A 17697-nucleotide genomic window follows, 5' to 3' on the forward strand; every position below is an offset into this window, starting at 1 on the left:
GGTTGAAAATCAATGTCTCCAGAATTGCCTGGTTCAAATTCAAATCGATGACCCGCCCTCACCTTTCTCATTGGAAGGGGGAGTGACCTACCTCTTCCCAACCTAGATATCAAGGGTCTGGGAAGATACATGCCTTTGGGGACCGAGCTGGGTTGGGAGCTGTAAATCGCTATTTCTTCCGTCCACCTAGGAACAGGAATCCTACAAGATCCTTCTGTAGTGTAGGGTTCTGTATTTTTATCCCTTTTTTATTTTGTTACTGTTTTCTACTCTGTTTGTTATTTTGTAATACTATCTATATTTCTATATAGTTTATGCGCTGTCCACTCTGTATTATTAAATATATAGTTTAATAAGTTTGTCTTTGCTGCTCTATACAAACCTTTTACCCAAGGGGATGTGTGTATGTTAAACGTGTTTTAACCCTTTTTGCTAGTTAGAAAAGGTGTGTCTGTTTAATCCTTTGCCTGCTTGTGGGGGAACTTTTGTGTTGTCTGTTGATTGACCTGACCTGTCTGCTGGAGTGTATGTCATAGTGCTTAGCTAGAAAGCATAGATAGTAGGGTAAGCCTCTAGTGAGTGTCAAGAGTCGAGTGCTTGTGGCCCTTAAAAGCAGGGGTGGCAGCTTTTAAATGATGGCTTGTTGGGGCTGTTTTGGGTGTGACTGCGTGAGTTCCGCGTGGACTGCATGCTTTATCACTTCAATGGTGTTGTGCGTGACAGGCATGTGTTCTTTGAATGTAAGGAACTGTAAGGGGGTATTCACTAAAACTCAAATTGATCAAATCAAGACAAGACATTTATCAAGAAATCAGCTCAAAAATGTCACTGCGGGAAAAGGCTTGACAAAACCGTGGAACAATTCAAATCGTACAAATTTTTCAAATTTGGGAGTTGTCACGCATAAACCCCCATAGATCACTATGTCAAGAAACATCTTCAGGGACATCTGCCATTGACTTCTACATGACCTAAACAGGTTTTAGCTGGAGTATTTTCGGATTCAGATTTTTAGCAGTTTTGGGGTACAAGTATGGGACTTGTTATCCAGAATGCTCAGGACCTGGGGTTTTCCGGATAATGGATCTTTCCGTAATTTGGATATTAATACCCTAAATCTACTAGAAAATCCTGTAAACATTAAATAAACCCAATAGTCTGGTTTCACTTCCAGGAAAGATTAATTATACCTTAGTTGGAATCAAGTATAAGCTTCTGTTTTACTATTACAGAAAAAAGTTTGGATTATCTGGATAAAAAGGAGTCTAAGGAGCTTTCTGGATAACGTGTTTCTGGATTACGGTTTTCCAGATAACGGATCCCATACCTGTATAATAAATCTCTAAAAATTCTATTTTTTTCCCTCTAAAAATTGAATTTTCCCCTATAAAAAATCGACCAGAAAAAAATCGAGGTTAAATAAATAGGCCCCAAAGAGTTGTTTTAATGAATCACCTTAATATGGATATGGATCATGTGCTGTCTGTGTGATAAAGAGCCCATGTAGTGGATACATGTTCAGTTTCATCTGGTCAGTGTTTACATGCATTTTCAAGTCTACAGTCCCATAAAGGAGACTATGGTCAATTAACTCCTATGTCCCCACATGAATATGTTAGAGCCATACAATTCAAAGTCAGAGTTTTCATAGGAAGAAATAATATAATTTTTTCTTTGTGTAATTGACAATAAAGTTTTTTTTTTATTTTCAGGATTTATTAAGCATCTATGAGGAATTCAAATTAAAATATAAGTGCTGTCTTGCAACAACAGCCAGTTAATAACAGTTAATTGTAATAAATTGTATCTTCAAAATAAGAAAAAAAGAAACATCCACTAATACCTTACTACAGTAGTGCTTTCATTGGAATAATATCTCTTAGGGATTCCAGATTAGTAAATATTATAAAATACATAAGACTGGCATTTAGCAAAAAATGACAGCGCTGCATACAATATATAAACAGGTCCACGATATAAACAAAATTCCCTACATGTTTTAGTAAGATCCTGTACACAGTCTGTGTTAAAATATCAGTGCCGATTAACAAGATTAAAAGATATTAAAAGGGTGGTTCACCTATAAGTAAACTTTCAGTATGTAATAGAATGACCAATTCTAAGTAACGTTTCTATTGATTTTCATTATTTATTTTTTATAGTTTTGTAATCATTTGCTTTTTTTTCTTCTGACGTTTTCCAGCTTTCAAATGGGCGTCACTGACCCCATCTAAAAAGCAAATGCTCTGTAAGACTACAAATTTTAACGCACCAGTTAATAGTGCTACTCCAGCAGAATTCTGCATTGAAATTCATTTTTCAAAAGAGCAAACAGATTTTTTTATATTCAATTTTGAAATCTGACATGGGACTAGACATTTTGTCAATTACCCAGCTGCCCCAGTCCTGTGACTTGTGCCTGCACTTTAGGAGAGAAATGCTTTCTGGCAGGCTGCTGTTTTTCCTTCTCAATGTAACTGAATGTGTCTCAGTGGGACATGGGTTTTTACTATTGAGTGCTGTTCTTAGATCTACCAGACAGCTGTTATCTTGTGTTAGGGAGTAGCTATCTGGTTACCTTCCCATTGTTCTTTTTTTTGGCTGCTGGCGGGAAAAGGGAGGGGGTGATATCACTCTAACTTGCAGTAAAGAGTGATTGAAGTTTATCAGAGCACAAGTCACATGACTTGGGGCAGCTGGGAAATTGACAATATGTCTAGCCCCATGTCAGATTTCAAAATTGAATTTAAAAAAAGCTGTTTGCTCTTTTGAGAAATGGATTTCAGTGCAGAATTATGCTGGAGCAGCACTATTAACTGATTCATTTTGGAAAAAAACATTTCTCCCATGACAGTTTCCCTTTAAGAATAAGTTTGAGCTTCACCAGATACAGTAATGGCAATGGCATACCTGGCCACCAGGAATTGCCTCAAATCCCTTATTTTGCATCAAATGTGAACCTTATTTCTAGTGATAGTTGTACACGTGTGGCAAACCCAGATACAATTATCTTTAGTTCACATCTTCCATTTTGAAATTATCGCAGGAATCCCACTGCTGTAAAATGCCAGGTGTGTCACTGATCAACTGATCCTTCATTTTTAATTAATGAGCATTTTCACCAGCTGAGCAAAAAGTATTGCATTGGATCATGTACCTGGAATTCAGCTCTACTTTCTCTGCATCCCACTGACTCTGTAGTTGCATCATTTGCCGCACTTTATCCCGGAGCTGCTGCTCAAGGCGAGCGGTGTGCAGAGATGCCCCTGCAGCACTCTGGGACAATCGCAAATTGGAGTCAAGGTTGAGACAGGCTGTGTGCATTCTGCGGGAGCTTCGGGAAATATCTGTCTTCATTTCAGCAAGACCCCTATACAGAAATGATAAAAAAAGAACCTATGACTAAGAATATACTGTAGTCATGCTCTCTGCAGTTTTCTATCAAGTTATCCCCCATCCAGCTATGCTGTCACAGTGTATTTGCCCTAACTTTATGTAATGACTGACTTATGTACTGATAGTAGTGTATTTGTATGTCACTAGGAGTAATACAGAGGCAGAGCTGTCAACTTTTAAAAGTAATGTATTGAGGGGAGGTGCGGTGCAAAATAATTCCGGGTTTGTGACTTTGCTCCACTGACGTCACTGAAATGGTCTGTGCACACCGGATTTTTGCCTGCAAATCATTAGAAATTGTCCGCGATCGTCAGAATTCGTTGGAATGCATAAAAGTGATAGGAAACGGGGACAAAGAGGAAAATCTGATAACTCCTGATAAAATGGGTAGAGTTGCCAGCTCTGTAGAGGGCGCTTTGCTGCATCTGCAGTAGTTTCCTTTCGGTGCCTGTTCTGCTATATCTCTTTCTCTCTCTCGTACAGCATCTTGATGTTTGGTGTTAAGTTAGATGCTCCTTGCTGAATAAACTTGTAGAAAGTTGCTGATAACGTGCTGCCTGTTTCAGGAGCCATAGTATTATATGCAGAACAATGAACACAATGTTGACTAGTTACATCTGTATGATATCCTGTCATAGTGTGGTTTCTCACATCATGATCACCTCAGCCATGTTCCCACATTATAATCTACCCCAAATCGGTATCACACTTACAGAAAGAACATCAAAATGAACCACTACAAACGAGGTACTGGAGACTTTGCCAGTTTTATCCGTTAAAAGGGAATATCCGTGATCCGGGTATAGATTTTTCATTACCAGCGCTAAAAGTTAGTGAGTATAGGGATGCCTTAACCATATTTCTGCAAAGGCAACATTAAGTCTTATATACCAACACTGGGCAAATCTGTACCTGGGCAGTAACCTATGTCAGACAATAAAATATTTGCAATTGTTGTTTTAACTACAGTTGGCTGAACAAAGCTGATCATTGACTGGTGTAGTGGGTTACTGCCCAGATGCAAATTTGCCCAGTGTTAGAAAAGATTTAGTGTGACTGTCTGTTTTTTTGCATTAAACCCCTGTGATATGCCCAAACAGCCCATTGTTACATTGTGAACTAAAAAAGCTACTTTTTTGGTCTAGCTGATCATAGCCTTACCTCTCAGTTATTGCACGCATATCAAGGAATTGACTGCGAAGAGCTGCTGCCTTGCGCCACAGTGTCAGGATACCACTGTGCTCATTGCTCAAGTAGGATGTATAATTCTGAAACAGTCAAATAATATGATATGAGCCAGACATATAATAGAGTGCAAAACTCTTATTATTGTAGTTTATGTGTGTGTGTATTGGGGGTTGAACTTGATGGACTTATTTTTTTCAACCCAAATAAACTATATAACAATATAACCTGTCGCTCTTTCCGCCACTCTGCTTCTTGCTGATCTAGGTTCTCGTGTGATCTGTGCAAGTCAGAGGTCAGGCGCTTTATCTCCTCAGTTAGTTTGTCATTGTTTGTCTTCAGCTGCTCCATCTGCTCCCGCAAGGTAAAATTCACCTGGGCCAGGCTGCTGCTCCTAAAGGGTAAAAATAAGTATAGGATTCCTATTTTTAGTACAGATTTATACAACCATTGATTTGATCAAGAAACATTTCCATAATATACCTGGAGCTAGTTTCAATAGATCCCACTAAACCATCGAGAATAAAGCAAGGCTGGCAATCCAAAAGTTTAGCAATTTTTGAGAAATGTTTCACTAAGCATAAGTGTACATGTGATTACATATAGAGTAACCTATCACTGGTACACAATAGTGATGTGTGGGTCGGGTTTTTTCTGACTCGCACCCGCCCGATATCCAGCACCCGCCCGATATCCCTTACTCCCTTGGCCCGTGCCCAACTTCTGGGAGCAGGGCAAGCAGGGGCGCGGCTATAAAATCAGAACCCAGAAGTCGGCAGTGTAAAGTGGCTCGAACAGGACCCACCCGAAAATGGGGGTGCAAGGTCGGCCCGAACCAGACTGACCTGGTCCCGTGAGCATCGGACCGGCCCTCACATCACTAGTACACAATTCATGAGCATAAACATTGATTTGACCCACCACTGTTTTTGTGTGTGTTATATGAGAGGTACAGGTATGGGATCTATTATCTGAACTACAGTACATGGGACCTGGGGTTATCTGAATAAGGGGTCGTAACATAAATTGGATAACCACTACTTAATTTTATAAAAAAAAATGTAAACATAAATTAAACCAAATAGTATTCTTTGCCACCAATTGTTACTACAAAGAAAAAAGCAATAGCTCCTGAATAATTTGCTTAGAGAGAGGTGTTAAATATTGCCTTTGTAATCCCTGACCTGAATATACTGTATAGTCCAACCCACAAATTGGGCAATAGTCTTCAAAAGGCTTTCAATCACTTAATATACAAAACAGGTGCACTCTAGAGTATATGTTAAATAAATGCTTTATGTGCAAAAAGAGATGAAAACCTTGAAAACTAGAACATGATTTAAGAACCTGGGGCACAAGGTGAACTGGCTCAGGATCAACCAAACTATCTTCTAATCTTCTAATATACAGTATATTCATTTGTTTACTCTTATGAATGTAATATTTCTTCATTAAAATAACTTAACTCTTAGGGGCAGATTTATTAAAAGCAGAGTTGTATTTAACCTTTGAGTGTATTTTTCAATCAAAACTTTTTTAAAAAAAATAACTGAATTTTTCCAGTATTTGTAAAAAAAAAAAATTCGAATTTTTCAAGATTTATTATATCCTGAAGCTGGAAATAGCTGGAATCTGAATATACACCATCTAAAACCTGACTAGGTCATGTAGAAGTCAATGGCAGAGGTCCCTTGATCCATCTGAAGATGTTAATAGCCCATGATGTTCAAGTTTTTTTTCAGTGGGTTTCACTCAAAAACTCGATCAATTTGAGCAATTCGAGTGTTTTTCAGTGGAAAACTCGACTAATTCGAGTTTTCAGATTCAAGGTTTTTCTTAAATTGGAAAAAATTTAGTTGTGAGTTCATTCGAACTCTAAAATTCGACCTTTGATAAATATGCTCCTTAGGTGGAGATTTATTAAAATTCGAGTTTTCAAGGGTATTTTTCAGTCAAAACTTGTAAATACTAACTAAAACCTGTCGAGGTCATGAAAAAGTCAATGGCACCTTTCGGTGGGTTTCGCTCGAAAACTCGATCAATTCTATTTTTTCCCCATGAGTTTTCAGGTTGTTCACTCGAAGTATAGCCACAAAGCTCTTAAATTCAACCTTTGACAAATATCCCCCTTAATCCCCCTTGTCTTAAAACCAAATGAGAACCCAATTATGAGTCAAAAACATAGTATTTGTTCATTTATCTACAGTTACATATATGTGTGAGGGGTAAAAGTATGCAACCCTTTGCTTTAAATAACTGGTGTGTCCCCTTGGCCAGCAATAACCTCAAATAAAAGTTTCCAGTAACTGGTAACTGTTGATCAGTCTAGCACATTGGCTTGGAGACATTTTAGCTCATTCTTTCTTATAGGAGGAATATACAGTATATATATAGACTACTTTTAGTTAGAAAATGAAAGAAATCTAAGGTCCGGAAAGCTGGATTGGTGTAGTTCTGCACAACATTAGTACTTTAGCCCCACTGTGACACTGTATATGACTGTTTCTTTCAGCCACCTACTGATAATATGGGACATACCTTTGCTGTTCCTCCTCAAGTCGAGTAAGAGCATTCTTTAGTTCTAAGCTGTGATTCTGATCCATCCTGTTCAGCTTTGATTCTGCAGAATCCAACCGTGCTTGGAGCTTTGTGATCAACAAGAGAGATGTTATACTGTGCCATTAATGCTCTAAGTTTTTTTAAATGCTTTGCTAAGATGTGTAGATATATATAGACAGACAGAAAGATGGAGAAATGAAACCCAAATTGGCCATTAAACAGGAGTGTGAAAATAAAATACAATTCGTCAGAGGGAAATTGCACCTCTCTATTCTCCAAAATAAGAATAAGAGGCCTATTTATCAAAAGGTTAAAACAGAAAAGCTCTGTTAGCACTCTTTCATAAATATGCTCTTGAAAATCCTATACATGTAAATTGAATTGAGTGGTTAAATTTCCCTTAAGTGAACTAAGGAAAACTCTAATTTTACTCTTTGATAAATATGCCAACTGAATAAGTTGTAGATGTTGTGACTGTAGTTGCCAGTGCTTACAGATATATGATGGTCTGCTAAAGATGAAGAATAATGAAAATATTGCAGATTCTCATGCTGGGATTAAATACTCTACTCTAACGTTACTCTAAGGCGCATATTTATGACTCCTCAAGGATTGTGATTAGGCAAACAAAGGCAGAAAATGCAAGTGTATTACTGAACTTACTCTCCTTTTCTGTAATCGTTTGCTTTTGTTTTTTTCTTGATCCTATTTTTAAAAAAATCAAGCATATTTGATTTAAAAAAACTGTGTGTGTGTGGGGGAAACAAAAGCAATTGATTGCAGAAAACACAGATGAGTTCAGGAACTCACTTGCAGGTTCTGCCTTTGTTCTGCCTGACCACAATCTTTAAAGGGATCATAAACATGCCCCCAAGTGTTTGCATTCCACATGAAAATTGAAAATTCAGAGGAAAAAGCAACTGAAAAACTGCTGTTCCCGATACACATATATTACGAAAATACTATAATGTATGTCTTACTTAGAGTAGTTTCCCGAGCCACTTATGCTCAGAGTTTGTGTAGCGTTGTGTGTACAAATGGCACAAAGAAACATTAATCTTAATATTTATACATTAAGAGGGCATTGAGCAGTAAAAATTAGGTACAGTTTGCCTCTATATTCAACTTGTTCAGCCCAGGAGAAGGGAATGTTCCAACCATGCTGCTAAGAGTACAACATTTTTCAATATCAAATGGCAGGCTCTATTAGTAGTTATTACTGTTTCTCTGAGGCAGGAAAACAATTGAATGTCCATCTTTCCCATAATTCTATAGCTGCTTTATCATAATGGAAAAAATATGCAGAGAAATAGCTAAAAGAGCATGGAAAAGGATTGGTTTTCTTTAGCTCGGTGGCTGAGAATGCTGGAAGATGCAGTGGAGGGGGCGGGGGATCAGCCTTTCTGAAGTAAGGGATACTTAAATAAAGTTTCCTTTACTGGATTGGTCTGACATATTGTGTTAAAAACAAGAATGTGCCTGTGCATTATACTATTTTAAATATAGAAGAAATGTAGTGTTTCAGGCTAATTTAATGAAAATTTAGGCAAATGCCTACTAGACCCACCCATCTGTTCCACTTCCCAGGTTGTGCAAGGGAGCTGGCAGTACACTGCACTGTAGGACAGGAACCAGTCAGCAGCTAGGCTGACCTGATAGGGAACTTTGATTGTGTGACTGCAGGGCTGTGATTGGCTATCCCCGGCTTACTGTGCTTCTGGCAGGTGCAATTAGGATACAACCACCCTTCATTTGAAACATGGACAGAGTCCGTGGCAGATCTGTAAGGAGCTCCAATATAAATTTTTAGCCCAATATTAAACCTGCACCATATATTATTCATTATTGCCTACATGATTAGGAGGGGGTTGTAGTAATGCTATATGTCTCCTTTAAACATTGTTAAATATTCTTATATAAGAGAAGGTGTGTTATTTTTTTTTTATAATGTAGTTGATTTTATTATAGTTTAAAAAAAAAGAGCAGCTAAGAAGCATTTGATCCTAATGCTAAGCTTCAGTCCTGCAGTGCTTGTCTGGTATTTCGGCTGAGCGCTGTGTGATTGATTTAAAGACACCTATTTGTAAGCCAGGTAGCATGTCTGCCTTAATCCATTCTTCTGTCTGTGCCCCATCACAGGTGCTTAAGGGGACGGCTTTGTTAGCATATCAGCAAGACTCTGATGTTTCTGCAGCTGGCTAAGCACAATTTCAATGCCAAAGATTGTAGAAGTATAAATCTAATAGTAAACACAGTATTTTAACCTTGCAATTTAAAGACAGAAAGACCTATTCAGACTTGTTAGGTACAATATTCAGAATATTTTCTCCACATTCCTAACATTTTGAACATGTTCTGCATAACTGTAAATAATACACTATTTCTGTTATCACAGGCCTTTAACAGACTTACTGGAACTTAACCATAAAGAGAAAGTCCATATTCAGGTGTAGGAACTGCAATGTTAAAAGCACTGTGAGCTACAGTAAAGTAGAATCTTTTTTTTTTGGTGTAAGAAGACACACTGCCAGCTGCAGGATAAGTCTAGTTGCTACTTTCTTTCAAACCCTTTGGCCTCACGCATTGTTTCCTATCCTGTTCCGATGTATCTAATTTCAGGCTGACCAGTTTTTTGGGGTTACATTTCCTCTCCGGTAAGTGCATTTATTATAAGAGGGTATCACATGGGACCACCAGTGCCGTCAAACCTTCACTCATAAAAAGAACTATTCTGTCACCACTGTAGCATCTCCATGACTGGGTTCCCATTTGATCTACGCCATGCCATGTGCTTAACTGGTAAAGTCCTGGCAATATCATAAGACCCTGGAACTGAAAGGGATAACTGATAAGAACGAATAGAATTCTAACATGCTTCTGCATAATTCTATATGTATATTTTTCAAACCTGGTGGCAGTGCTATTATGGCTAATATCTGAACTTTTACTATGCTCTATAACATATTCATATGGATGGAAATAAATATATTTTTTTAAAGGGTTGTTTACGCTGGAGAAGAGAGGGTTAAGGGGTGATGGGATAACTATGTAAAAATATATAAGAGGATCATATAATAATCTCTCTAATGCTTTATTTACCAATAGGTCCTTCCAGCTGACACATGGGAACCCATTCCGATTAGAAGAAAGGAGGTTCCTTCTAAATATTAAGAAGGGATTTTTACAGTGAGAGTTGTGAAGCTGTGGAATTCTCTCCCTAAATCAGTTTTACTGGCTGATACATTCAATAGCTTTAAGAAAGGGTTGGTGGTGTTTTTTTTCAACAGAGGGAATACAGGGTTATGGAAAATATCTCATAGTACAAGTTGATCTATGGACTGTTCTGATTACCATCTTGGAGTCAGGAAGGAATTGGAGAGGCTTCAGATGTTTTTTTTTTTTTTTTTGCCTTACTCTGAATTAACTAGCAGATTTAAGACTTAAAAGTTTGAAGCTGATTGGTGAGTGTCTTTAAAAAACGCCGGCAACCTTGCTCCCCCCCCGTGTATGTGTGTACCTGCACAGGGCCCCCCTTTTGTTGTGCCTTCTCCCTACCCCTAGTTCTGGCCCTGACTCAAACTAACTTACTATGTTTCTATGAGCCAATACAACCCATTTCATGGCAGCTAGGAAACATGGCCACAACCACTGGCATAGCGCCCTGTAATTACCAACATTCCCTTTAATTTCTTTTTAGCAAAATATAAGATAAGATAAGAATCACTTAAAACCACAAGTGGAGTCAGCAAATTGCAATTTCAGGTAAAAGTTGCCATGTTTTTTTTTATCCTCAACTTTGCATATTCTCCATAATTCTGGATTAACCGCAGGTGCAGTTGTGCTGATAATTCAGTGTCAGGATGTCATCATATCTGTCAGCCAGCTGTCAAATGTTGCCTGCATATGATTTTTACAGGGTTTACCTGCATCAACAGTTACATTGCCCAAGACTCCCAAGAAGAGGCAGAGTGGACCCAGCAGCACCAAAATCAACTTTGCAGAAGTGCAAGGAGCAGCTTTGCATGCAAATACCTTCATTGAATGCAGTTTTTTTGTGCAACAACTACACTTACTAGTTGTAACTGTTCCCATGCAAAATTCTCTGTGAGACCCGGTCGCGGCAGGAAGAAATTAAGGTGCGCACACGCACTGTGAGAGCTGAGCGCAGCACACTGTGAGATAACTTTAGAAATGCAGGGTGCAGATCTGGGCTGGCGGGGCCCACAAGAGCAGGAGGCCCACCGGGTTTTTCCCAGTCCGACCCTGATCACATCGCTTAGAGGAAACACTGCAACTAATATCTTGCTACTTTCCTCTTTTCTCTCTTGTTTCTGCAAGGTTGTTTAAAGATTTCCCTTAATTTACTTTCACTTTGTGTATGTGGACATAAATGTAGAAGTGTGATATGAAGTATTGTACAGGGCCGCATTTCTGGGACAGGCCCCTAGTCCAAACGCCTGGCCACACGGTCCAAATGCCCAGTCGTAGCACCCTGGCCCATGCGCGCATGCGTGTAAGGGGTTGGGCGGCATGCCGCCCCTAATTCTCTGCCGTCCTAGATCCCGGGTCTTTGTGGCCTTGCCACAAATCTGGGCCTGGTAGTGTACAGCAATAAAATGAATGTGCAGTATCTCTACATGGTACAAAAGAATGCTCAGGCACCAAATATATGTATGTCTCATTGACAAGTGTGTGCAAGCTTGTTGTTGGCTGCAGTGCAATCATTATTAGATGTGTGTTACACAGGAAAAAACGAAAGTAATGACTTTTCAAAGAATAATTATCATGTTGAACTCTAGCGTTCATATAGGTCTAGTGCTCTTATCATACACATCACCTCAAGGGCATTAAGTAATTAATACTGCATAATTGCAAGAAAATGGAATTCTAAACTACTGTCCAATATACTGTACATTACAGAGGTAGTTTTCCCTCTAATCAATTTTTCACTCCCATTATTTTCCAATAGTTTGCCAGAAATTATTTTTTTCCAGTTGCTTTTTTTTAACATTTCTTTTTTTTTGAACATTTTGCTAGTATTGAAATTTCCTTTTTCACCTTCTCCTGTCTAACTGGAGCAGCTCTTACAAAGCTCCAACTCTTATTTTATAGTTTAATTAATATGTTTATGTGCGCGCATACATGTGTCTCAAACTCACATCAAGGGCATGAAAAAACACCCAGAAGAGCCCTAATGTAGAAAACTGTAACAGTAGAGAGTCTGCCCTGGATTACTGAGCTCCCTGACACACTGAGAGAGTGAGGAAGGTTAAAGGGGAACTATCGCGGAAATTTTATATTAGCTTCAGCATTCTGAAATAAGAAACTTTCTAAATACAATCAATTAAATATTCTGTATAGTTTCTGAAATCAAGTAAATCAAGTTTATATTTACTATTCCTCTCTCAGCATGTTTATCCTTCATTCAGGAGTTGGGTGTCAGATGAATGATCCAATATATCGTATAGGGGGGCTCCTTTTGCCTAGAAGATGTATTAGAGCTCACTCTATTAAAACCACAAATCCTGTCTCTCTACATGCAGAATTTGTGCAAAAGGCTGTTATTTTGTTAGATTTTGTTTATACTGGAATCAGTTATTTGAGTGAGCTCTAAACTTTTTTTTTTATTTCTGATACATCTGAACATTAAATAACTGTTTGGAAGGTAAACTTTGCTTATTATCGAAAAGCTTTAACGAATGTATACTGGAAGGTTGCTTAAGATTACATTTTAACTTAGCAGATAGACTATGTAAAATTCAGCAGTTTTAGTTGCTACACAGGAAGATAAAAGGTCAAATTTCCAAATAACTACAGAATAAAAATCTCTCTTAAAAAATAGCATATTTATTGCCAAAAATAAACTAAAGAACTAAAAAAAATTGAAGCAATTGACATTTAAATGTACAAAGTACGATGACTCTATGATCATTGCTAAAAGACTTTTTAAGCTGTGTGCCACTATAGAGAGAAAAATAACACTTTGGGGTAGTACCTAATAGTAAAGACCCATCAGCAGTATGCCAACTATACTGTCATAACAGGGATAAGGGTCCAGGTGTCACCGATTTATGTAAGTCCATGAAAACTGGTTACCAGCATAGTTGTGTTAAGCTTGCTTCTACACATTGTTCTACACCTATCTCAATGCTAAAATGACAACGTCTCAGGTTAAGCAAACAGACCCCACTGAGTTATTCCCCAAACATAAGCAATTCCAAACATTTCTTCTGGGCACATTCCACTCAGCATCAGACCCTCCCCCAGCTTTTATGCAATTCCAGAAGGCTTCCCACTGTAGGGAAGTGTATCTTCATCTCTTCCAAAAATTCCTTCCAGTTTTATTATGTAATCTCTGCCCACTCTGCCCCACTGCATTTGTAGGGTTGTTACTTCAAATTCCAGCCATTTTAAACTCTTTTGGAGGATGCTGGGACTCTTTGCACCTTGAAAAAATGAGATGTTCTAACATAGTTTTGTTTATCCTAAGGATGCACAGTATCCATTATTCTTTAATTTGGTCAAATACCAAATGCAGACTTAAAAAGTTGAACTTGATGGACATGTGGCTTTTTTTCGACCGAACTGCCTATGTTAATATGTTACCAAATCTTCCACAAAAGATTTAGCCAAATACTGCACAGAATCCAAAACCTTAAATTTGAAGAAATCTGAAAAAATTGCATTATCCAAAGCAAAAGCCAACCTCTGTTGACCTGTGCTTTAAAGACCCAGGACATTGAAGCGATACTGATATGTTCCTATAACAATCATAAGACAGTGTCTGTATCAAAGAGGTGCTGCACGCTAAATATTTACATTCAAAAGCTCCCCCCAAAAGCTGCTCTCAGCCCCATGAACCTTGCCACGCAGTCACGCTGGGCTGGGGGCGAAGTGATCCTTCCATAGGCTGGAGTCCTGGTATCATTTGTAATTAGCCTATGGAAGGACAATGGTTAACCCAGCTAGGTTTGGTTAATAAGCCCTATTATTTGATATCTGAATATAATAATTTGGAATTGACAATAATGCAACTCACCTTTTACTATGTTCTGGCTGATTTGTAGAAAGTTTAAACTTGTACAAGTAGATAAAACTTACAAATGAATTAGAATTGTGGTGTCATATGGTTACAGCCAGGCATCTTGCACAGCATGGTCACTAATTGTAATATTTTTCCTTGCTGTACAAGCCATAGAATAGCCTAGAAGAGCTTTTAGTGCAAGCATCCCATGCTGACCCTCTTCTCCCCTACCTCCAGCTGCCCAAATCCTGGGCTAACCTTACTTAATACAGCTTTCCCTTAAATAGATAAAGCCAATATGGGCAATTTTTTGATGATTCCAATGATTCCGTTGTAGACACTCACAACCACAATTCCAAGCAAATAATGGTATGCCTCGCTACTACAGGTATGGGACCTGTTATCAAGAATGCGCAGTACCTGGGGTTTTCTGGAAAAGGGATCTTTCCTTAATTTGGATCACCATACCTTAAATCTACTAAAAATTATTTAAAAATTAATTAAACTTAATAGGCTGGTTTTGCCTCCAATAAGGATTAATTATATCTTAGTTTGGATCAAGTACAAGGTACTGTTTTATTATTACAGAGAAAAATTAAATCATTTAAAAAGAATTGGATTATTTGGACAAAATGGAGTCTATGGGAGATGACCTTTCCGTAATTTGAAGCATTCTGGATAACGGGTTTCCGGATAAAGGATCCTATACCTGTACCACAAAATTTACTTTGGTTGTTACTTGTTAGTGTACGAGTTTGTAAAGGAAGATTAACATATTTTTATGCATTGGAGGGATGCTTATACCTGTACCACAATATTTACTTTGGTTGTTACTTGTTAGTATACGAGTTTGTAAAGGAAGATTAACATATTTTTATGCATTGGGGGGATGCATGCAAGTGCAACAAATCATGGAGAGTTCCCCACCTGGTACGCAACTTCTTCTTACAACTGAATATTTATTTTACATGTCTAAAATGTATATCATAAATTATAATAAATCATAACTTGCTGAAATAGCAACTGCTAATTAATGTATTTGCTTAAGCATTTTCTAATTTTTGCAGGCTACTTTTCATATAACCTTTACTTAAATAAGATCACATGTGTGCTATTTTGCAATGTGAATGGTAACTGAAAGCAAAGCTTCCCAACAAAATCTGCATCCGTTTCACTCTTCCTTACTACCGCTCACTTCCAGTTTTCCTCTTTTCCTTGGTGAGTGCATTATTTCCCATCCCGAGATTAATCAATAGAGCAAGGGCTACTTACTGATGACTTAAAATCTGGGCCAGGAAAAAAAAATTCACTATAGTCAAAGTGCCGCCAGTCTGTCCCCGGGGAACAAACCCGATGCCATCTGGTTCCTTTTATCCTCCTTGAGGACAGAATGACTTACTCAGGAATCAATACTGCTTTTGTTCCTTTGCTCTACTGAGAGCCAGAGAGGGACATGTACGAGCTAAGCACTATGTAGCAGCCAGAAGAGACGCACACTTACTGCCAATCTTTGCTGCTCGCTCTCTGAAGTTTTCTCCAAAAGCTGCTGCTCCAGTTCTCTACACCTCCTTTTATACTGTAAAACCTGGGGAACAGATGTCAGGAACAAAATCAGAAAGAATAAAGCCGCCAAAATGGATACAGAAATATTAATAATTATCTGTGCTGTATTTTATATTCATCTACAAGCATGTACAATCACTGATTCCAATGTGTTTATTCAACTTAAGAAGCAGAATTGAGCATGATGAACATTATACCTTCTCATTGACACTGACTGCTAATATGCAATTTAATGGCCAAAGCACAACTGCCGGTAGTGTCTCACAGAAGAGGTGTCAGGGTAAACATTTAAAATAGCATATCTAAATAAGCAGCTCACGATTTCTGACAGTATGACTCCAGCAAAAAAATATGCATTTGCATCACTAACAGTATATCTTTTTGTGGCTTCCTTGTGCTATTCTGGGGTTCTTTCACAGAGTTTCTTATTAACATGCCCACTCCACATGTCAGCATGCTTTGTTAAAGGGGAACCATCTCAAAGATGAAAATTTAATATGAGCTTCATCATACTGAAATAAGACATTTTATAAACAAAATCAATTGAAAATTTAACTCACCCCTCTCAGCATTTGTCTCTCTTCGTTCTCTCTTCATGCAAGAGGTTGGAGTCTGATTTTAAATGACAGTAAGATTCAATAAATCTTTTAGGGGGGTCCTTTTGCCTAGAATATATATTAGAGCTCACTCTTTTAAAATCACAAGAAAACCTGTCTCTCTACATGCAGGATTTGTGCCAAAGTCAGTTTTTTTGTTAGATTTTGACTGTACTGGAATCAGTTATTTGAGTGAGCTCTGAAACATCTGCTAGGAAAGGCAGTCCCCCCATAAAATATATATTGGATCTATCAATTGGATCTGTCAATGAAAACCTGACACCCAGCTCCAGCATCAAGAGAGAATGAAGGGCTGCTGAGAGAGGAACAGTGAAGATAAACTTGATTATTTCAAAAATGGTACAAAATTCATAATTTATTATATTTAGAAAGTTTCTTGTTTCAGTGTGCTTAAACTTATATAAAATTTTCGTGATAGTTCCACTTTAATATTTAAAAGCTACTTTTGTTCATGCAATGTACAGATCCCAATAGCACCCCTCAGCATGCCTTTTGAGTACCATAGTTCTAAAATCAATCCATATGCTCTGTCCATGTCAAATTTACTTTATTAAGACAGTTGCTCACCAAAGCCTTTGCAAGTATGAATAACATTATTTATTAATCACTACTAGGATATGTGGTGCTGTACAATATAATGTATTAAAAGGGCACACAGGGACAACACATATTATAATAGGTAAATAATTATAAAAATGCAGAGATTAAATGCCACGTGGTAAGAGATAGTAGTACGTAAGCCCCTGCCCTGCAGAGCTTACTGTGGGCAGGCTTACAGAGTGGGGCAGGCTTACTGAGTGGGTGAAAATAACCCAGGCACAAATAGGAAGGAACAAAGGTTTGGGCATTGGTCCTTAAATTCCAAGACTAAGCAAGAAATGTTCTAGTGCTTTCAAATAGTAATTTCTTTTTTGAAGAGTATCCTTCAAAGGAATTAACCGAGAGCAAGATCATATCCCTGCTTAACAGGCAGCCATGATAGAGATTTTAACAGGGGTGAACAGGTTCCCTCTTGAGCCAAGGGCACTGTATGTAGATGATCCACTTCTCTCTGGTTGTGTTTTAAATGCAGGTTTAGAAAAGTAGATCCGCTCTTGACTGCTCCTCCTTGTAGCTCCACTAACACAGATTCGGCCTGTGTGCAGCTACACTTTTTACATACTTTTGCCTTTTGGGCTGAAATCCACTCAATTTAGCTGCATACAGGCAAGTACTGTGTCAGTCAGTGGAGCTACAAGGAGTGGATCCACTTTTCTAAGCCTGCGTGTAAACACAGGTGGAGAAAAGTGGATTATCATAATCTGAATGCAGACTAGAATATGAGCCAGAATTGCCAGAATACAATGCTACATA

At 38.1% G+C, this 17697-nt stretch overlaps 1 protein-coding gene across 1 annotated transcript in view; it reads right to left on the bottom strand.

The window, feature by feature from the left end:
- Window positions 1-17697, bottom strand: part of LOC108717099 (rootletin) — a 110281-nt gene that overhangs the window by 59396 nt on the left and 33188 nt on the right. The window contains exons 5-9 of the mRNA XM_018263869.2: window positions 15666-15749; window positions 7120-7226; window positions 4810-4975; window positions 4558-4664; window positions 3158-3370 (exon numbers count right to left, since the gene is read on the bottom strand). Coding sequence (XP_018119358.1) covers window positions 3158-3370; window positions 4558-4664; window positions 4810-4975; window positions 7120-7226; window positions 15666-15749 — 677 coding nt within the window. The remainder of the gene's footprint in view (window positions 1-3157; window positions 3371-4557; window positions 4665-4809; window positions 4976-7119; window positions 7227-15665; window positions 15750-17697) is intronic.

This window comes from Xenopus laevis, chromosome 5L (assembly GCF_017654675.1).
Source record: "Xenopus laevis strain J_2021 chromosome 5L, Xenopus_laevis_v10.1, whole genome shotgun sequence".
Taxonomy (NCBI): domain Eukaryota; kingdom Metazoa; phylum Chordata; class Amphibia; order Anura; family Pipidae; genus Xenopus; species Xenopus laevis.